General features: G+C 37.7%; 1 protein-coding gene across 1 annotated transcript in view; it reads right to left on the minus strand.

Moving 5' to 3' along the window:
• Window positions 1-23799, minus strand: part of LOC146591396 (engulfment and cell motility protein 1) — a gene marked incomplete at its 3' end in the record, with an annotated part of 159051 nt that overhangs the window by 39857 nt on the left and 95395 nt on the right. Inside the window, exons 9-13 of the mRNA XM_085312990.1 lie at window positions 18367-18402; window positions 10612-10711; window positions 4665-4816; window positions 3787-3865; window positions 721-771 (exon numbers count right to left, since the gene is read on the minus strand). Coding sequence (XP_085169116.1) covers window positions 721-771; window positions 3787-3865; window positions 4665-4816; window positions 10612-10711; window positions 18367-18402 — 418 coding nt within the window. The remainder of the gene's footprint in view (window positions 1-720; window positions 772-3786; window positions 3866-4664; window positions 4817-10611; window positions 10712-18366; window positions 18403-23799) is intronic.

Below are 23799 nucleotides of genomic sequence, written 5' to 3' on the forward strand. Positions count from 1 at the left end.
TTTATTGTACATTGACCTTTCAAATAGTGTTCATGAGAAGGTGAGCAAGGGTTTTTTTTATTTTTTTTCCCCCTAGGATTGCCTAGTATCTCATAACAGATACTGAACTTGTCCCTTTTAAAAAGCCATTTTTTTTGAAAATCAAATCTACTCTAAGGTCAAGGGCAAAATCCCTGTGATTTTCCATGATAGCAGAAGCAAGTCTTTTATACTACATTCATTAATTTCTTGCTGCTTTTGCACAGTACTAAACTACACAAATTATGCACAACTCAGTATCAGGACACACAGAATGATCTCTAGAACCAAAAAACATAGCAGTTCATTTTGCTAGACTGAAAGTCCCAGGTAGCTTGCTTGGCTTTCATCAGGTCCAAACCCTAATACAGAGAATTTACCATAGATTTCACAGACATTCCCTAGACTACAGAATAAAGTTCACATTATCCACTGGAAGCAAATGCCTATGGCATTCTTCTTTTATTCAGTACTATATTTTCAAGAAGAAATGATAGTTTATTTGACCAGGAAAAATGTCCTCTCTAATAATCAGTTTTGAATTCATTCATCAAGTAAGCCTTTATCCTGTAAGCCATAAGCCTCAAAACATATTGAAATACAAAAATAATTTTAAAAATGAAAATAAAGCCTATGCTACCAAAACTTGAGTCAGCTTTTCTCTCTCCTAGTGAAAAACAACCTTGAAAATGGTATACTTACAGTTAAGATGATGAGCCGAAGCTGTTTTTGTGCCAAGATGTTCGCCATTTCCTGTTTTGGTTGAAAACAGTAACAGTTACCCAGAAGTAGGTATTTTAGTACCATACTTAAAAGAACACTGAATTTAAAAGATTAGGGTCATAGATTTCTGCAGTATTTCTTATATAGTCGACATGCTGTTTCATGTCATTATACGTGCTATTTTAATTTTAGTGTCACAAGCTCAGATTAATATGAGAAAAAGACAAAAAGTGAGAAGGGGCAATGTTTGGAAACAGTGGATGATTGTTTGGAGATACAGCCCACGTGTCACAGCCCTACATAACACAGCACAACATATGATATCAGTACCAGCAGTGTCAGGTTGCAGGATGTTCTTACGATGCACTGGGTTCTGTGCAGTTTACACCAAGTCATGATACTGTTCACATTCAGGAGAAATAAGTAAAAACAAAATTTTTTTTGTTCATTTTCGTAAGATTTAAAGAGTAATATAGAGTATATATTGGTTAATCTGTACAGAGAACAAGAAACTAGAAAACAGAAAAACTCTTACACAGAACCCGTGAAGAGCCGCATTACTGAAGCTGAGTTGCAGAAACAATGTACCCGAAGCAATGGCAGGGTGAGAACTTGCTTGCACACAGAAACAATTCTGACTTCCAGACAGGAGGCAGCCATGGGCTGTTTCCTTAAACCCGACGAAGGGCACTGTGACAGAACGCACAGGGGGTAAAGAAGAAAGAAGGTGCCAAAGACAGGAGAAACTCGGCTTTTCTTTTCAAGCATTTGCTGGCAGGGTAGGTTGAGTCTGCATGTACAGCAAAGGAACGGATGATACCAATGTTTTCATCCCTCTTGGAAATGTGCAGCTGAACTGCAGGGGGAGTGCAAGGCACACTCTGTACTTCATGCTCAGGAGAACTGATCAGTTTTGTCCAAGTATAACCACCGCAAAAAGATGGAAAGAATATGAGGTAGTTGTTCCTGCATTCAAGGCCAAGAATTTATTTTACTTTTTGAAGAGAATAATCAAATTGGCACTTCATTCTTACAGCTGGAAATTAAAAAGGCTGTTATTGTGGTATCTTTTTGGTCCCTAGACCAAAAACATGAYAGGAAGGATAAACGTTCACAAAACCTATTGAGGGGAAGGGAGGAGAAGAAATCAGCTTTTGTCTCCAAGRCGGCCATGCAGGTATTAGCAGCTGACGAGCTGCCTCTTCTAAAGTAAGTATTGTAGTAACAGATGTGAACGAGAATTATCTGACAAAAATTTCCACCTCATTTTCCATAGCAACGTCTCTCTGAAAAAATGCAGACAATTGCCAAAAAATCAAAGTGCTTCAAACACTCATGGTATCGTTTCCTTGCTCAGACTCTCAGCTCTTTTCTGACMCATAACGCCTTTTCTTTCTCTTCTTTTTAGATAATCAAGGTTTCTCTAGACGATTTGACTCTTAATAGTGGCAGAGGAAGCAAAGTAAGAAATGAATTCTCATTAAAAAAGAAAATTGAGAAAGAGGAGGAAGAAGGAAACAAATGCAAACTGCAGCATYATGTTAAATCTCTTCCTTAATTGCTGTGCAACCATTCACATCATGCTGGATCCCCCTAGCASAGGCAACGGGGAGGGTGTCAAAGCTCCTACAATCAAACAGGTTTGGGCCTAGAACTCGCCATGCCATTGCTGGTGGTTGGCAGATGTTTCTCATATGTTCTGGTWGGGGCACATTCTTTTGCAAGAATACATACTCTTGGTAATTTCTAGTGCAAWGCTTTAGACAATTTCAGCAACTGCACTAGGTTACAGTGTCTGCAAAACACAATTTTATCTTCTGGGAAGACCCTATGGCATTGTTATCTTCAGGAACTCATATCCACTCTCACCAAAATCTTACCTGTGTCTGAGATCATCTCTCAACTTCAGATATGGTTCAAACACTTCTCTGAACTGCCCCAAACAAAGACACAGTTTTTGCAACAACCTAAGGCTGCAACTATTTATGAATGTAAAAAAACCAAAATCTTTGTTTTTCCTGTAAACACCTATCATTGATTTATGTCAAAACTGAAAAAAGTCTGAAGTCTGTCTGAATTCAATTTTTCGTCATTAAGTCCTTTTTTCCCTTAATAATTAAGAAATATATTGGAAGAGGAAGATAAAAAATGAGAGAGAAAAAAGGTCTGTTTGAAACTAAGCCAAATGTTTTAGTTTGACTTGTTTACAGAATCTTATATAAAATACAAAAAATGTGTTGTTTTCAAAATATTTTTGAAGTAAGATGAAAAATGACCCATTAGGTTTTTGGTGGTTGTTTAAACAATCTCCAACATTTAAAAACTTAAATAAATCTAAGTGAAGTTTTAGTCCAAAATAATCACCAACTTCCAGTGAATTTGYTCGGGACACTAGCAATAAATCACTACAAGAATTATTAACACTGTTTCTAGTGATGGAAATGTTAAGTAAATAAATGACTAAGTCTGGTCTTGCACAGACTAATGATGTGATAAACATGCATAAAACTGCCTTTTTTCATAATTCATCATGTTCTATCCCCATTTAATAGCAATTAGCAATCTTGAAATCTTTTGAGAAGGCTTCCGATCTCTGGCATTAGGGTAGCTTGTATAGTTCACTATGATGGTTACGAAATGCCTACACGGCAAGATATTCTCATCAAAATAAACAAAATTTTTATTCTGAAATCTGTAGGGGAAATGATTTATCAAAAAAATAGTTTGGTTTTACAGGCTGTGCTGGCAAAGAGTTCAGTACAATAAATACCACAGCCAGTCACAGTCAATAGAGTTCATGTGAGGTTACACTGAACCATAAAAGCATAGCAGAATGCTTAATCTCTACTAATATTGGTGCAAGATGGAGGCAACTCCATTAAAGTTAATGATGCTACATCAGTATGAAATAAAGTATGTGACAAGTAGCAGAATATGCATCAGTTTGAAATAACAGCAGAAAATGTGAGGGGGACAACTATAAGTATGAATATGATCTACTTTTCCTGCAGRTATGTAGTTTTACAACAAAACCCAACAACTTACCTGCCTCTTGTCATCCGGTGCTTTAAGGAAAAGTGCATTTATTACTGCAATAGTATACGTCTGTATTTCTTGATCTGTCCTGTTTGGAACAAAATTATAAACATGCAAGATGAAAGTGTACGCACGCAAGCTGTACAAACTACTTTTCTAGTTGCATTATACTTTGAAGTGACAAACTGCAGCTGCAAGTAGAGGGACTGCTTGCACTTAATGTTAATCATGTCAAAGTTAGGCACTTAGTCAAACCTAATCATCCAGGTTATATATTAATGCTTAATAAGAGAGATAGGATGCTCCAAAGGGAGATTCAGCATCTAGAGAAGGTGGAATGACTCAATCTCTGACAGTACCCTTGGCCCTTTGCTGACTACAGCAGGAGCAGAGACCATCATCTTATGTCAGATGCTGAACAGCTGAAGTGGGAAAGGGTAATCTTCCCTAAAGTGCTCTGCAGATGAACACATCTGCATTAAGAGCATTTTAGACAAGTTGAAAATTYCTCAGCTGTGAAGCAAGCATAACTAGTTTACAATACACCATCCTGTGTTATAAGAAGCAGCTTGCTTTCACACATGCAATCACAGCACACTACTGTTAAAAAAAACCCATCCTTTCCCTTTTCAAATATACCTTCAGCAAAAGATCACCAGGTTTTGTCTTACCCATTTCCCAGAGGCTGGCAAACAAAACAACTTCATCTGTATGCTAATATTACTAAGCATTTTCTCATTGTAGGATGCTTTTCTCTTTAATCCCAGGTAATAGATGTGAAAGCCATTCAAGAGGTTGCTAGTCTTTATGCCATTCTTATTCTAAATACTGTACTTATTTGGGGAAAAAAAATCCCACCATAGCAAGTTGCAGTTGAAGACACTCACCCTTGGAGATGTGGAATTAACTGCCCAATTGTGATCTCTTGTGCTACCTTCTGGTACAGGTCATGGCTATTGAGCACCATTGATTCCAGGATTGCTAGTGACCGTTGCAAGATAGAGATGTCCGAGGCAAATTTGTTCACATAGCTTGCTATCTACAAATTTAAACATTTGGAGAATTCACATCTTGTCATAAGAATGGGGAAAGAGAGGAGAGAGAAAACCGTGAAGATGGCAGAGAAAGGCACCAGAAAAGAGGTCATCTTGTCCATATCCCAGATATCAATGAATACCTGAAAACAAATCAAGCAGGCTGGCTGCATATCCTTCAATGGACACAGTGGCAGATGCTTTTGCTGGTAGGAATTAGTATAGATTCATGTCAATATTTATACCAGCAAAATACCTGCTTCAACATTAAGTTATTGTGCACAAGATAAATTAACATTCAAGAACTACAAAGTTTATATCTCCAGGTTACAAATTTTAACTCAGTTAATTATCAGTACAACAGGTTCTGCAACTCTTTGGAGAGTCAAAGCTCTCTTTCTAGCTGTTCATTTATTTGCTAAGCTTCACTTTTACTGAAAGCCTCCAYGAATAAACAGCTTGCTAACTGAAACCAGGGCTGACTAATGCTTTTTTTGCAGCATGGCAATGGCACACAACCTTGGATCTGCTGAACGAACACAGCTGTGCATTAAGATGCAGCAATATGCGCTCTGCTGCATGCTGCCCCTTCTGCGGACCCAGCTTCCCAGAAAGAAGCTTGCCTTCTGCAGATGAAGGAAGCAAGAACTGCCTGCATTTTCCTTGAATGCACTGATATCAGCACACTTGAGCACATCACTTGAAGAACCGCAAACACATAGAAGAAATGTCCTGTGACCACAGATATGCAGAAGAAATATCTTGTGACTGATGTTTTCTCTTTGCAGGCAAGTTACTAACCATAGTTACTCTGTCTCAAGTCCATTTGATGCATCTTTTCTGAAGAACTCCAAGTCCATGCCTTTCCTAAGTAGTCATGCTGCAAGTCACTGATGTGATTACACTGTTTCTGGCTCTAGAAGATTGCTTAGACCCTTGCGCTTTTTGCCTCTTGGAGGAAGAAAATCATACCCTATGCTTGGAAAACCTTCCTAGCTGACTGCAAAATTCACAGTTAAATATTGGCCTGTGAGTACTGACATTATTTTGTACTTTTGATATTCTGAATAGTGCTGAAGCAGCAAAACATCTTTTTTTATAACTTCAGTTGGAGACTATGAGGCAAGAGGGAAAGATTTCTCTTCTAATTTATTGCACTGCTGTTGCTTGTTCTGCTACTTGCTTTGTATTACCACAATAGGAACATGCTATGCTGAATAAAACATGCTGGCTTTACAGAGAAGTAAAGAATAAATCATGCATGAATGGAAAATAGGAGAGGAGCAACTCAGCCTCTTCCACGCCCGGCCTTCAAACTCTGTTGCCTGCAAGTCSTGACTAAAAATAACATTTACATCAGTATGTCATGCACATTGCACTGTTTAAAGTGATAAGCTGCATCTCAGCAATATCATGCTACCCCACCTCTTTTAATGACAATGCAAATGTTTTCTGTTGCCTTGCTGCCAGATGTCCAGACRTGCCAAAATATGGATAGCAGGCATGCACAGAGTAACTCAGCACTGCTCATGCAATAAGCCAAATGCATTTCAGATGCCTCACAGTCACCAGGCACGCATGGATATGTTGTGCAGCAGGAATGCAGTATGTCTAGAATGTGTCCCAAATCACCACACTGTCACTACTCTCTTTTAGAAGYACCAACATGTATGAATCATGTTTTGTGCAGCATCTCCTTTCCATAATTTCAAATGCCAATGTAAATGCTTCACTGGGATATAATACATTCCTACTAGGAGCCTAAACTAGTGCAACGATACAGATCATTGAAATCTCAATCTAGGAAAGGCAGCATTAGACAGACTTATTCATCTGATCCTCGACCATAATGTTTATCTTATTTATTCTTTTAATCATAAACAGAACCCAAAGGTATAACTGAAGCTAGTTTGATTGTTTAGMGTGCTATGGCGTATCACATTCAACATACAGGTAAAACACCTAGTGGATAACTTGTACACTAAGCCATGTATATTCATAGCCACTTTGTGAAGCATGGAGTCTGTCCTGAAATAATAGACCTGTTTACCCCTATAAATAAGGCACGACATTTCCAGAGGGAGTAAAATTGGACTAAAACCAAATTCTATTACCACAATTAAAGTTCTGAATGTAGAAAAAAAAATCCTTCTTAAAAATACACAAGAACCAATAGAAGCTCAAATGTGTCATTTGCTGTTCCCTGGGGAACTCTACTTACTGAGTACTATGCACAGAATGGGTTTTTAAGGCTCAAAAATAATCTTGCATTCATTTATCAGAAATTTTGATGATGAAAACTGGCACAAAAATCACACAAATAAAACCACTACCCCCTCAGTAAACTTCAGTGCTTGCATATTCTCATGAAAACCTGTCATGCTGCTTGTCTCATTAAGGATAAATCATTTGATCAGCAAAACACTAACTTTTAAGTATCTGCATGGGGACATATAAGGCCACATACAATAGAAAYGGCTGGGTGCTAAGCTTCTCACCAATTTTAAGGGAAATTAAGAGCTGGAATGCCTTTACAGGTCTGGCCTTAGTGCTGTGCTGAAACAGGACCTGTGTAGAGTAAGGGCACATAGGAAACATGCAGAAAATTAAACTGGATCKTCTACGCTCTCTTCTTGTTTAGGCATCACCCAAAATGTAGGAAAAAATTCAGAAGTCTTTTTTAAAAAAATGAAAAACAGTGAAAGAAACAGACTTGTTTTTTTGAACCATGTTATATTCACTAGCCATTGGTTTGGAACATTTTGATGTCATATTATATTTTGCAAAGGTACAGAAAAATCTGATGCACTGTGGCTCTCTGTGAAGTCMTATCATATTGTAAACTTTTCAGGTGAGTCTTATTTTCAAGCAAGGAACTAGAGTTGCAGTTCACTAGGAAAAAAAAAAAAAGTGACAGCTTTGAGAGAGATTTTTCCTGTTGCCACCCCCTTTTCCTGTACAGCAAATTTTAGAAGGCAGAATAAACAGTTTATCAAGGTTAAGAGTCTGCACCACATAGTTACAAAATGGTAATTATATAAATAATCCTAAGAGATATTTCTAAATGTCTCAACCAAAGCCACAAGCCTTTATTTTATTTTTCCTCGACAAAAATTAAGGATGAGAGCCCCAAAACTGTGTATTCTATTTTGAACCCTGATTACCATGACATTTTCTAAGAACTGCCATCCGAATCCTTTAGGCATCTATGAAAGCTTAGCCTAAATAAACTTCGTTGTCAGAAGAAAAAGGTCTTTGTAAAATCTTGCATATCATAGGAAAGTTTTTCAAATCACGATACTTTCCCCTAAGATAATGAATAAAGCTCTATTTGAAGGTATCAATTCTTATTTGCAGCAGCTAGAATGGCTTTATGCACCCAAGGGACTGAAGAAGGCCTACACCCAAMTCCATCTGGCTGGTCATTAGAAACAGGCAGAGGCTCCCTCAAGGTCTCATMCAGCACCTACGTTTTAAATTAGAAAATTTTTGTTCAAGAACAAAAGAAAAAAGAAAGAAAGAAAGAAAGAAAATCTCTCCCATTCCAGTWTGGCTGCCATTTAACTTGAAAGAAAACTTCTAGGGCAGAATCAGCATTTCTAGCAGGATTGKGGAGCTGCAATTCAGCTAGCAGACACTTTTCAGCCTGTCAACCACTTGAACTAGCCCATCAGTGACCCCATAAGGTCTGCCAAAAGCCAGGGTGAGAGTAGCRAGAGAGAGAAAAGTCACAGATTCATACCAGAGATATCTACTCCAAAGGTCCTTCACGACTTTCCATTAGGTTCGCCCCTTGCCTGCACAGAGCCCCAGTGAAGGTCCGCTATTCCACCTTCCCAAATGTTTGGCACTGGGCACATACTTCTGCCTTTTTCCTGTATTTCTGTCATGCTTTCTCCTTCTGCTTCCTTTCTGCTCTAATACTCTTTCCTATTCTTCTTCTTGATCCATTTCTGATTCACTACTGTCTTTAAACTTTAAGCTTTCCAAGATAACTTACTCAGATACTTCATGAGTTTTTTTTATTATTATTACTTTTTTTAAAATTAGGTTCCTGTGCAGGAGCACATGGAAATGCCTGAGACAAAAAACAATACAGATGTGCAATCTCAGGGGTGCACACAACAGACTCTTCCACAGTTGCTTTAAAATATATAGGCAATAGACRTTGACAGGATCGGACAAAGATAACTGAGTCACCAAAGTAGCCTGATTTCAACTAATTTTTGCAAATATCTTAATAAACTTGTTAATAGGCTCTCCAACCAAATAAGGTGTTCTATGCTTGACTTTGCACCTCATGAAGTCAGTTTAAAAACAGGTGCATTATTTTCTTTGCCATGGAAAGATAAAAAGAGATAATAATTCGTTATCTACCCACTGGCCTTAAAAGTAGGATATAGGCACTTCCGCAACAAAAACCTCAGCTAATGTACGAGGTAGAAGTCATGGCCAAAGGAGGTTGCAGAAGCCAAAAACCTGAACCAGCTCAAAGAGAAACTAAGTGAGTTCACAGAAGATATGTTCACTAGTGGCTCTTGACTTCTCTTTAAGTCAAAAAATTCTTCAGCAAGTGCTGGAACTTGAAGGAGATCATTTGSCACAGACTGTTTATTACATGCCACTGCTAGAAACAAGGAATGGCACTAGCTGATCCTGTCATCTGATCCAGGACCACTCTTCACGTAGGTTGTTTGTAAATTGTATTAATTTTTCTTAAAAATCACATGTTTAATAACAAAAATTTAAATTTAAAAAACAATTCTCTTTTCATAGTTTTTTTTTTCTCACTTTGAAAAAAGTAGATTTGTTCTTTCATTTGATGGTAGCAATTTTCTAACCAATTTTACATTAAAAGTCTCACTCTGACAYATTTTGGTAAGATAGAAGTGGAAAGATTTTTCCACAGGATATATTAGTCCTATCATTGTTGCTGCTATCATTTTATAAAAGTAACTCTAAAACTTTACAGCTTATACAAGTGCACTTTAACACAAGATAAATTCTGACTTTAACCTGCTTTAAAAATTCTTTGCAAAGAGACTTTTAGCAAAATAAACTCCTGTTTGATTTCAACCTGTTACYGTTTAAGATGACAATAAATGAAAAGGTTTAAAAAAGTAACAATTTTATACTTAACTTGCACAYTAAGTCTTGAGTCTGTTTTACCTTTGCATTTTAAGAGTACTTCTGTGTAATAAGCTTGTATATTTCTGTATTTCTCTATATGTGAAGAAAAAAAAATCTTGCAAACGATGGAAAAATCTGTTTTGAAACRACAGATCTTAACTGCACGAATTCAGGGGGCCAGAGTTCAACTTAGTAAAACTCAGTAGATTTCAGATTAATAATATGARTTTGTAAACTAACTCATGACTCTTCCTTCCATACCTACAGAGGAAACATTTCAGTATTGTTTTTGTTTCAACAAACACGGTATTACTTGAGTTTACATTAAATCAAAATACTCATTTTTGCTTTAAGGGCATGGTATCCACACAAGCAKATTACACAGTAACATAGCAAGTAATTTCTCATGTAATAAGCCTAAAACAAGGTTTTAAAACAATCACTCCCACTGATTACAGTAGAAGTTGCGCCAGATCCTACAATTAAAAATATTCTGATTGATAAAGTGCAATATTGAAATAGCACTTTAAACTCATTTACACGTACCTTTTCTGACTACAGGCTAACCTAAACAAAATAATGTATCTGSAAAAGAAAGGACCCACACTTCAAAATTTAGCAATGTATAAGCAAACCAATATAAAACATACAGTGTTGATTACAAATTTACCTTTTTAATAAACGCCACAGAGAACGTATCCCACGATACAATCCCATGATCCATCAGCTCAACAAATGCAGTCAGTGTAAAGGACAACATATCTCCAAAGCTGCAAGAGACAGGAGTTGTGACAAGTTACCAGCAACGCAGCAGGGTAATGACTCAGGGAATAAAGCAGCAGGAAGCWTTTTTAGAAAGGCAGGACAACAAAGCCAAATATGGACTAACATGTAGCAGCAGAGCAACAGAGCCGTGCAACAAATGGTCTCCAAAATTTAGCATGGACATCAAGAACAGTCATCTCAAAGAAAGCAATTTTGTCAGAGAACTAATCCCCAGGAAAACATGCAATGCTCAGTCAGATACTCCAAATTCAACTGCTCTAATTCAGATTTTTAGAACTGACAGAAGAAAATAAATGAGGTTTTTCTTAGCAATTTATAGAAATACTCCTATCCAAACGTCATCTTATTTTGGTACCTCTGTATCAAGATGATTAGTTAAAAGTTAGTGGACTGTTTCTCCTTCTCTTACAAGTAAGCATTTTAAGAATGGACCAGAAGAGAGAGAGATTTTAGAYTGAGCATCAATTTTCCAATACTTAATGCTTCAACTTAAATTTCTTTTAAACAGAAAAAGATACATATCCAGGTTATCTGTAGACAACCACATCAAGCAGTCTGCAAAGTCCAAGCAATTTAACCAGGRCTGCAGCTCAAATTGCTTTGGGCTTGCAGCTCACTACACTGCATGGTTAACTGTAAAGCTGAGATTCAGTCCATCTCCCTATTAGGTCAAAAGATTTAAATTCAATATAAATAATATGGTCACAGAAATTTTTAACGTTAAATCTATTTTCAAATGTTAGCTTAATTTCTATATATAGTCATGGTACTGAACAGTCAGTAACCATGATTTCAATGGAGCCCATTCAATGAGGTAACTACTCAATAGAARCAGCAGTGCACAGAGCCCTAAATGAAGCAGCGTATTACCTTTAAGGGCATGCCAAAACGCCTGCAAGGTAATCTGCCACTAAGCCATTAACAAGCATAAGCGTGCAATCAATCTGAATCATATGAATAGTCCCACTGACTTTAACGCAACAGCTTACACAATTAAAGCTAAACTTAAAAAGCTCTGCCAGATTGGAACTGCAGAACTATGTCAAAAAGCTGAGTTAAACCACAGTTAAGAGAATTGTGACTGGTAAACCTTTTTCGGCGATTTGAGTCCCTACAATCCTGCATCAGCCCAACACAAATAAATTGAAGTCCACTCAAATGAGAGGTATTTACTGTGATACAGAGGAAAGAGGCAGAAAATTAGTTTCCGTGTAGCTATTCCAATAGTTATTGTTCACTGGATTTGAGTTAATCTGTCATTAAGGATGCATCTCATCATCCCCCCAAAAAAAAATACTGATAGGGGCCCTTTTCTTTAAGGCAGCTCATCTTCATTAAATACTCCACAGAAGCCGTCCACTAAAATGAAACTTGCCATTCTTGACATTTGTGGGGAGGGGACACAGATACACAGATCTTGCCCACAGTAAGCGTGTCTCTAGTATCTTTGGTTATTTATGACAAAACAAAAAGACTATATCAAAGAGCAAACAAGAAAAACTTAAGGTCTTAAAGAAAAAAACAAAAAAAAAAGACCCCAAACAAACAAATACTAGTTCTACAACGAATAAATTGCTCAGCAAATACATGATCTGGAAAGTTTTGTTTTGTTTTCTGTTTAATACTGCAAATCTGTTAGGAATTGAACCAGATTTTTAGAAGTCATCACGGACATTCCAAATAACCCAGGAGTTCATAACAAGATGAGAACAACACTCTGCAGGCACTGTATCAGCTCCACTCCTCTTACCTCCCCAAGTCATGTCTTTCAAATGCAATGGTGATTTAYGAATGCCCAAAGAAAGCATATCCCTGAGAAAAGATCTTTTTTCTAAAAACTTGTACAAAATTCTCATGTTTATTCATGCAAGAATACTCAATGAATATACAGAATTCTGTTGTTTTACGAAGATGGACCAGATCAGATCCTAATAAAAAGAAAAAAAAATGTACAAAAAAGACGGTTCTGAAAAGGAGATAAAGATGTCCCTCTCAGCATTAACCTAATCTGGAGTAAATAAGATATCAAGATAAGAGATAAAATAATCTGAGGGAGATATACATTATTTTGAAGTTCACTCAATTAATTTGCATTTACTACATAAATTCTCTTCTATAAACTAACTGTAAATGAGAGCTAATCCCAGTTAACACTTAGTATAGATTAGAGGAGCTACTTAAACTATAAGAAACTGCATGTGGATATTCTCCTTCACAGCAGAAGTGGCCTGAATTCAGTTTAGTATAACTCCTTTATATTTGACCACCTCATTTGCTCTTCTCAGCAAAACTACTGATCAATCTAGCCCATTAACTCAGCCTCCTCCACACCTTAGGAGGGGAAACTGGGTTAATAGGGCTGGTGTTAATGTATAAACCTGTTTTTACTAACAACGGTACAACTGTTTGGGATTCCAGAAGGTGRAAGTACTTTTCTCAGCTCAAAATTAGCAGGCTGCCCCAGCAGGTGTCACTCCTGCACGCTTTCAAGCGATCGGAGCAAAGAGGTGCTACGCTGGGACTACTCAAGCACAAAGAAATRCTTCAGCTTTCTACATTGTGTAACAACATATAGGCATAAATACACACACGTACATGTATATTTATTTTTAATGCTGCGTATACAGCATGTGTATATTAAGYGGCACTGCAAAAGTCAAAAGCCAGGCTTAAAGGATAAGCCTTAGGAATAGCACAGCTAGAGATGAAAGGACTCTCCAGGGTAACTAGCAAGATGAGGATTAACGTATTTGTGGGAAGGAGAGATGATGATTTATTTTTTTTAAAAAACACATAGAGATAGGTAGCAACAGAACTATACTGCCAAGCATTTCATTTTAATGCATACATGCACAGACACACTTATACCGTTTATAAAGTGGCAGACAGACTAGATACTAGAAATTTCAGGGGAATCAGACTTTATTCATGAAAGTAATGATCTTAGAAAAAAAGTGCTGTTTGACTCAAAACCTCAGCAAGTAAGTATTTTACTCGTACGAAAAATCTGAAAGATGATGGGGTCTCCTGCCATTAACCYGTTAGCACAGGGTACGACAGTTCTGTAAATATCAAACCCTTGCAGCTCTCACAAAATGAGTTGATGGTAATTTCTGATGAAGGTGCTTTTTAATGTGTGTCATCACAGCAAGAGGGAAAARATGATCAAAAGGATGCACTGTGTAATTGCAGTTTCATATCTCACTAACACTGACATTTTAATGATTTATGGTATCAAGCAAGCTAGTCCCAGAGGCCCTCCTGAACGCTGCTCAGGGCTCGGGTTCATAAGCAGGAACACATCCTACACTGGGACAGCTGATGAAATTACTGCTCTCTGCTGTGCAGTTCGCTCCTCTAACTGTCGTGGGGACACCCAAGCTGATCACGAAGCACCTCCCAGACCACAGCAGCTTATGGTAAAAGCCTCAGGACCCGCCTCATGCAAAGTGGAAAGCTGTGGACTGAAAACTCATCAGCTGTCCCAGTGTGAACGCTCTTGTTCTGATCCAAGGCTTTGAGCACCTGAGACCCTCAGGACTGAGAAGCAAGTCAGTTGTGTTTAACATCTATTTTACCTACTAATTTTATGGAAAGATCAAGTCAAAGCCTGTTAGCTAAATGTTCCTCAGAATTTACTGCATTCTTACCTTAAAAAAATTAGGAAGAAATCTCCCCCCAAGATTTTGATATTAGTTTTTATTTCCCTAAAAATAAACATGAATATGTACATGATCTTGAACACAACACCTGTCCCTCATTTGTCTTCACAGTATCATTTCTACACATAGAAGATTTCTTTTTATCATGTACGCTAATTAATCTTCTAGATGTATGTATAGAACTGTGGCTGATATTTTGAAAGATGCCTAAAGCAATTTGGTTTTCTTATCAAAATACATTAAAATTAATTGGACTTGAGCACCCAAATCCCCTAGATATTTTTGAAAAAAATCTCAAGTCATGCTTAAACACATATTGAATTGAACACTGCATTGCTGCTGAGGTATAACGACATGATGGAAAAAGCCTGAGTTGTTTAAAGGATTCTTTAAATTAAGCAAACTAGTCAGGCTCAGCTGCCAATAGGTCACAAAAGCAGCACTACGAGCTTTTCAAAGCTTAGTGGGCTTATATTGTTTTATGTTATACATGATAAAAGCTGGAGAGAAACTAGGAATTAACTGTTGCTTGTCTCACAGCCACAATACAGCTACCAGGTCATTAGGACTAGATGCCGAAGGAAATACATCCTCACACAGACGATTTCAGAGGCAAATCTGAACCAAAGCTACTGACCTCTGTTTGTGCGGGGGGAAAACAGCAGAGAAATTACTCTAACAGGGAAGGACGCATTGGAAGAGCTGCAGCCCGCAACTAAATGCAGGAGTTAAGGAAGCAGTTAACTTCAAGCCCTTCATCATTCAGCAACCATGCTCACAGCATAATACTAGGTAGCTGAAAGGGCCTGACATTATTCAGGTTAACATCAAAGAGCAAGTACAGCTTTCTAAGTTAAAAACAGAGCTGACACAAGGATAAATGGCCGTAAGTAAATGTAAACAGAGGAGCAGAATGTATCTGAGAGGATGAGAGSTCTGGAAGAGCCGTGGGGGTAAGAACCAAATTAAGCCTAAGAGGAGTTGGATGATGCAGCAGGATGCTTTGCAAGTGCAAACAGTGTTCAGCACCTCCTTTATTCCTATGATTTCCACGTTGCTTCTACACGGCCTTTCTTTTTCATGTAACCTTCCTAATGGTGAGGGTAAGACACTATCAAATCAAACAAGGAACAATTCAAACTTGCTCAGTACTTACTTGGCACAGCTGAAAATGACTGAACAATCTGCAGGGTAGATGCTCCTATTTTTCTGGATGATCACAAAAAATGCCTTTAACTGCTATATTGGAACTGATACAGATGATTTTTTGCATCCTGCCAAGCACCACTGAAATACTCCTTTCACGTCCAGTTTCACTACGTCCACTACAAGAGTTCAGCCCCTCTGAGTTTAAACCACTGGTACTCCAAGGATCTGCAATAGCTCTGTAGTCTGTACTAGGGCTTCTCTATGTTTGAAAATTAATTCCAGTTAAAACAGGCTGTGAATTTAAAACAGGATAGTAACTATTCTTGAATAAATCAAGGTGTAGAGACTCTTATGGAGTATGACTTAATCCACTTTGAGGTACGTTAAGCATTCGTCTACAAGGGGAAATAGCCCAGACCAGCTATTATTCACTGGTTCCTCATGAAGATGTGATCAGAATTATTTTTTCTCTTATTCCTCATCCTTTAAATTCATATTTTTGCTCACTTTACGGTAATTTTCCTGAAGAGACAATCCTTTAAAATGCTAGGAATAACCACCTACACAGAAAAAAAAAACAAATGTACCCTCCAATCAGTGTAGTTTGACTGCAACTCAGTACTAGAATGAAAAGGTCAGTTGATATAGCTGTTTCCACGGGGCAATTTTTTTTTTTTTTTTTTTTTTTTTTTTTTTTTTTTTTTGAATTCAAGTGTTAGCCAACATGTTTTGAAAATGAAATGGGAACCAATAAAACCAAAAAGACATAAGGAAAAAGAAACTTACATTTTTGGAAAAAAGTTTCCTTCAGTTGAGCAAGCTATTAGACAAGCCCTCTTCATGAAAGTCAGATTTTAATTAAAGTCAGCTTCCCCAGGCTAGCATGTGCAAGCTACCAGAGATAAAATGAAATACTGGCACATTATGAAATAAAATTCCATTCTGTAAATCTAAAAGTGACTTTTTTTTTTTTAATCAGCGTTTGGCTTCTCTAAAGTAACTAGTCATGAAGACAGGAAGACAAGTCCTAGATTTGCAATTTCATTTTTTAAAACTTTAATTTTGTTTCATTTGCTATATCAAATTCTAAATTTATTTTTATAGCTCCCATTTCATTGGACCTTCTCCTACTAACATACTAGTGAAATATAACTTACAAAAAACAGTTAGGATGGGAGATAACTACAGTCATACAGCATTAATGTATCCACTTCACCTTCAAAATGAACGAACGGAATAGGTTCTAGTACAATTAGTTTCATGCCCATCCAGACAAATGGCTCTAGCATCTCTCGTAGTACAAGCACCAAACTTGAGAATTTTTGTTGCTGTAATTCTATCATTTCATATGCTACTGATGGAAATCATAATATTAAGTGTTCACCCTCCTGCAAATTGAAGCTTATATTGGTGGGCTTTAACATCCAATGTTAGAATAAACTTTGGTCACGTACACTTTCTTTTCTACTGCATCCACAGGTATGTTGTATCTACATCTATCTATAAGAATCCTCTTAAAGTGGGTAAGGTCTTGCTTCCATGAGTGAGCAGGACTACTGTATGAAATACTAATCCAGATCAGTATTACYAGCTCCCAAAGCCAGGGTGCAATGCAACTATAAGTCAGTTCCTTAGACCTCTCTTGAAAAACTGTTCAGGGGACAAACACGTAATTTAATGTAGAGAAGCCTAYGGGAGAAAAAGAATCTGGAAACAGAGGAGAGTATAACACAGGGAGTATAACTATTCTTCTACAAATGCAGCGGCACATATTTTCACTGAGAGAAAAAAAAGACAAAAAAAAGAAATGCACGGGTGATATATTGTGTTGGCAGGGGTGAAGCTGCCAAGGATTTTGAAAGCCTCATGACGTTTTAAACATCATCTTCAGAATCTAAACTTTTCTATTAAGAAGCAAGTTAATTTGTATTAGGTTGAGAAAGGGAATGGAGAGGAAGGATTTAAGCTTCCTGTCAAATTTATTCTTCCTTTTTTATTTTATTTATTAGGCAATGATTTAATGATGCATGTTTCAAAACTTTGTTTACAGTAGCTTTGTGAAAGCATGATTTAGCATGCATTCAGATGGGGAGCTGCGTTTCCTGCACACTAAACCACATCAAGCTCTCAGAGTGACAGATGCATGGTTCATCGATTAATTATTCTTTTGCTCCTTTGGTTTTTAGCTATACTTGACATCTCAAATTTGCAAACCAATCAAGAGATTAGAATACCTCTTAGGGTTTCAATTTAGCAAAGTCTATGAAGCGTGTGTTTAACTTTAAGCACACAGAAGAATCCCATTCAAAATCATCAGGACAACAAGCATGCTTCAGAACTTTCTGCCACGAGGCCTTATACTACATTGCGGTTTTCCTTTATGCAGTTATCAAAAAGAATTAGCATTACTTGGGACCAGCAAATAGTAAGAATTCAAACTGGAATGATGTCTCTTACTGTTATCCCACTGTCATCAACAATTACAACTGCCTACAGTCAATCACGTAAGCCAAGAGAGATTTAAGGAGAGGGGAGAGGGGGGAAGGCAGGGAAATGATTTGCTTGCTCAAATTGTTAAAAATCTTTATTTAGGAAATATTAGAAGTCCCTGTAGCAGTTACAGAAATAAAGCACACACTCCACAAGCAAAGCGAAAAAGGCTCCATTAGAAATTTTTAACAGTTATCAAAGAGCAGGAAACAGGTTGAAGATTGGCTGAATGAATATGCATAAGTCTATTTATACAAAAAGATGAGCGCAAGGGCCTGAACTCAGTCATGCAAAAAGAAGAGGAAGCGTACAAGATGATGATCCAATCAGGTTCTTACCAGGGCTTCATTATCTTCTGCAATTTCTGATATCGTCTGTAAAATTTAAAAACTTCCACGTGAGGAGATACWCTTTAAAACATCTGTACTCAACATTTATCTATGCACATATATATATATACACATATACATACACAATACACCCCTATATATACACCCCACACCATGCTTGATTCATAAAATTCATCTATAGACACACAATAAAAGGCAGTAAGATACTAACAATTTTCTACAGTTCAGTATCTGATAAAAGAAAGCACACATATCACAAATATTTGTTGTTTTAGCTTCTCGTTTTAATTTCTAATAGGAAAAAAGCAGCAGAAGACAGTTAATAGAGGGAAAAAAACAAAAACAAATACAGACTTCTCTAATACCTGTTTCTCTTAATTATTAAGAGTGCCCAGGCACCTAGGTTAGTATATATTTGCATAAAAATAGCCTTTGGTTAATAATAATAATAACAAAAGTTAACACACTAAGGTTTTTCTATCCTGTTGCTATGACATGCAGTTAGTTGTCTGACAAAGTCCTTTCTTTAGCTCCAGTCTCCATCACTAATACGGAGGTCAGAGTTGTCAGGATAGCTGAAAGTTGTTGGGTAGCTGTGATCAGCACWGACTGAAATTCCGACCTTTGGAAGACAGCGACAAGTTTTCCACTGACTTCAAAGGGAGCTAAAGAATTTCACCCTGGCTTTTTAACTGTAGTATTGCATTTACTCAACAGCTCAAAACCATCTTGCACCAGCTCCATGACATGGAACTGCAGTGCAGCAGAGTCTTCTTCCGGAATGTGTGAACTCACCCACTAGCTTTGTTGCTCTTAAATTCATACAGCTATGGACATGTGCAGACCCAAGGGGTTGAATCAAGCCACTTGAGAAAGACAATGAAAAAAGGTACTTAGTGATTCAGACTTTAAGAGGCTAAGTCGTACACCTAACTTTCAGTGTGCTGTTGTCGCAGTTTTAGTAACTTCCAGCACACTTGGTTTCTAGTTGTGGAAAGAGGTTTAATATATCACAGCCATTTTTATTTAGACTTCTTCTCTTTTTCATGAGATATGCAGTACTGTGCATGGTCATCAGCAAACTATAAGCTACAGCATCATATTACTATATTCAGGAAACAGGAAGCCAAATATTAAGGGAGGGTGGGGGGAATAAGCATTTGAAAGCTGTAGTCCATTGATCATTATTTGCAATCATCCTCCCACTAATAACCAGCTCCAGAACTGCTGGTTATGCTACTAAGCAACCTGAAGAGAAGAAACTGTGAATGGCGACAATAGCATCCAAGATAAATATGTAACTTTTTAAAAACATCACTTAAACTTGGAGGGAAAAAACTGACTCTCCAACTTAACATGTTCTGTCTCCCCTAAATCTGTGCATTTCACAGGTTCTCTGGCTGCATCTCCATACGGGGCAAACCATTGCCTCAAAGGAAAACAGAGAGGTCCCTCTTTCCTCCCTCTCCTCTCCTCTCCAAATTCTTCCCTCTGCTGCCACGCTGTTCAGCACACAACAGCTCCAGGCTTCCAACCTCTCCAATAGCTGATCCAAGCCTAACCTTAGTATTCCCCAATATGAACATTTTTTTTTTTTGGGGGGGGGGGGAGGGGTACAGCAAGAACTCCTTCTACCTTGCAATTTCCATGCTGCTTCTGCAAAAGCAACATTGTGCTTTCTACAGAGACTGTATGACACTGTTGCTACCCTATCTCATTTCAAACTAAAGTGCATCTTCTCCTAGGTCTAACATACATGATTTACAGATGTAATACACAAGAGTATGTATTTCTTCTTCCATATGGTCTGCTATTTCAACCACTGAGAAGTGTTTCAGAGGGAGGAATGCAAAGTGAACACCCCCTTGAGATTCCTGCTCCATCAAAAAGATTAGCATTTCTGCATGGCTTTCAGTAGGGATATGTTTAGATCTGTCTTGAAACCGGTAAATTCCCTGGCCATTCTTATCTACTGAGGGAACAGCTCTAAGCTTTACATCTTCTGCAAATGACGTTCCACATGTCAAACCATAGGAAGAGATGTGACAGTTCCTTCTTTCCAGTGGAAAGCCTCCTTCATGGAAAGTCACTGCTGTCAGACAGGGCAGAGGGAGGTCTCCTCAGTGGTAAGGACCAGCCTCAAGAAGGTCAGTTTTTTGGGCAGGCCTCTGTATCCTTCAGGGAGATGAAGCAAAGAACACATCAAAGGGACAGTGATTTGAAACCATTCACTGCCAGCTGTGAGTTGAAATATTCATGCCTGAAGATAATGATGGGACAGGTCTATCCTAGCACAGGACGGACTTCATCCTAGTTGCAAACAGATAAATGATATTTTTTTTGTTGGATTTTGTGGTTTTGTTTTTTGCTACCACAGCTATCTAGATACCCAACAGTAAAAAGGAAACCAAAAGAATCACAATGCATCAGACAGCCTTGAGAAGGGGAGATAATTACCCTCAACATGGCATTTAGAAGCCAAAAAGTTCAAAGCATTTCCCACAGTAGGAGATCCCAACTTGCCCCTCCAGTGCTTCTGCCAAAAGTGTGTTCTTTGCTGCTAAATTGTAATAAGAAATACAACAGCAAAAGGGTTTTGTCATCTCCCAACAAATGTGCACAGATACAAGCAACAATCTTTTGCAAAACACGCCAGCAAAACTTATAGCATTTTTCTGAGCCCAGCCTTTAAAACAGCTGCTTTTCATCCAAGTACYGGTTTTGGTTTAAGTGGCAAGTAAACTGGAAATTGGTGCTTTGTCCACTTAACATCACAGAGAAATGACAGAGTAGTCTTTGCATACTAGTGACACTTCAAAGAGCAGGGTCAGTTTTKCCAGAGATTTCTCACAACAGGCTATAAACAGGTATATTTTTCCGGTGGCTAAACCCAGGGATTAAAGAGCCAATATCTGAATTCAAAAACAAAGCTTTTAGGCAGTAATTTCCCTAGCATTTAGAGGGCTCTTAACCACCTTGAGTTAACTGGAAATTACTTAAATCAAGGTCAGAAAATATCCAAAATCTGTATTTTCTTTTATACTGTATAATATGGATAAATAATTGAAATTTCTAGGACTTTGCAGATGAAGCAAAAGAAAGATGGCAAATTTTGACTTGACAGGAAGGATAATCATTATATTAGACCAGAGAATTTCTATTAATCTATATTAGAGCAGAGAATTTCTATTAATCTCTGTTGCTTTTGGTAAGTGTGATAACAAGAGCAACCAATGACATCAAATGCTGCAGCAAGGTTGGACAGGGTAAGTACAGATGCACTTTTAACACTGAACAGCAGGAGGCTGTTACCTAAAGGAGTACCTTCTAGTTTCAGCCCATGATCAAACCTAAAACCTACTACAGAAATACCTGGTATTAGCAGAAATTCCTGTTCAGATTCATCCATAGACTACGCTGTTAAGCCGACACACTCAATGAGCTGTCAAACTAACTCTTCCAGCGTATCAGCCTGGAAAGGAACAAGCACAGTCTACCACCTCCACTAATTTTCCTCTTTCTATATATATAGCTGTTATTCCTTCTAGAGAGCTGATTCTATGGTAGCAACCACACAGTTCTGTAAAACACTCCTTGGGTGAGTCACCACAGATATGGTCAAAAATGCTGAAGATCTTACTSATAATGACATTGCCCAATCAGCAAGATATCTACACTTATCTTCTCTTAGAAGCAAGTCATCCACCAATTGCATTGCATGGATGAGAATAAAATCATGGCTATTAAACACAAATGTTATGGGGGTAAATTAATTCATGTTTGTGAAAGGTCAAGATACAGTGATAAAAGCCATAAAATACAGACAGCCATTTCTACACAGGGAGGAATCTCAAAACAAGTGTCAATGAAATGTAAAATAAACAGCAATGGCAAGTTCCTCGTTTAGACATATTGCTACCACAGTATGCTCCCTGTTTGGCCTCAAAGGAACTTTGTGATATATATCTGGCTGAATCCCGAGAAGTAGTAGTTCCCTTTGGACTTCCTCAAGCCATACAAGCTTAGTATTTGCTCAAAATGTATTGCAAATTACGTCAAGAGCAGCTTTCAGCAGCAACCAGCTTAGCAAGGATCGTACTGGATCAACTTCTTTCTGCTCATATGCTAAAATAGCTGCACAAGGAACAAAAATGTCCTAAATCTCAATCACAGCCRCAGTGATAGGCAATACACAATAATGGCTTGTCTGCACTGACCTTGTAAAAACTTTGTCTCGTTTCGGAAGTCAGTACAGACCTACTAGAATTAGCAATGCCAAAAGCCAACGCAGTTCCATCACTCACTGCAACCAATGTTTTCAAATCGGTACTGTTTAAATACATGCAGTGCTGGATAAAAATACCACTAAGGATAAAAGCTTTTCATGCATTATGGTCCTGGAGAAGACCATTACTAGCAAAAGCGGAAAATACTCACAAAWTCTTCCTCCGATCAGTAACAGGAAAACTGACCAGACGATGGATAAACAAGCTGCTAGCCACATTAAATCTGCATTTGGCTAAGGTATCTCCACATTCTGGATCAACAGGCAGCATTTAGAAATCAAGAAAATCCAAGYGTATTTTAGAAAACACTTTTTCTGATAATTTCACTATTTGGTTTAGCTTCTATTTTTTTCAGAATATGCTTACATGATGCTAATGGAAGGTTGTGGAAGTGCTTCTTCCAATACCCCAGGAAAAGGACTGGTTCAAACAGCACCCACAGTAAATACAACTCCTGAAATCTAAGTAATATATCCTAGAACATGGCCTCCTGGAAGCATCAGCACTTAAGACAAAAATAGACTCCAGAAATGTACTTCTGTGTGGCAGGTGTAGCTATCACAAAGAAAAGAAGTCGGGGAAACACACTGGCCAGGCTTTGAAATAAATTATTTTGATGAAATCTGCAAAACGATTTAACTASTGTATCAGCACTCCCACTCATCACAGACACCACAACATCYCACAGCCCAGGAGACAATAACAYCCTAGAAAGTTGCAGAAGTGGAGATTTTAAGCTTTTCTCCTTATTTTTGTGTTTTAATATTTCCTCAAATATTACACTTTYGTCTAGAAGTTAAAAAAAGACTTTTTTTGTCAAACACTTGCTACTCCGAAGAATATTTGGCAATATAAATTCACTGTAGAATTTCTCTTTTTATCCTGTTTTACAGGAGTGGTTGCCAAACAAAAAAAAAAGCAGTATAACTGTCAAATGTCTTCGCTTCCCCCACCTGCTCAGGTCAACAAGGTGTTTATATGAACAGTTAGCAGGGGTCATTTAAATACYGATATTTTTAAGTACAGGCAAAGTAAGAAAAACAATACTAAAGTAAAGGCATATAAAAATGGGGAAAATTCAGGAGAAAACAATGCTTCCCATCTTTCCTCCAAAAATGGGCTCTTTGATGGCTCA

The sequence above is a fragment of the Rhea americana genome, unplaced genomic scaffold (assembly GCF_003343005.1).
Source record: "Rhea americana isolate MKP2758 unplaced genomic scaffold, rheAme1 scaffold_373, whole genome shotgun sequence".
Taxonomy (NCBI): Eukaryota; Metazoa; Chordata; class Aves; order Rheiformes; family Rheidae; genus Rhea; species Rhea americana.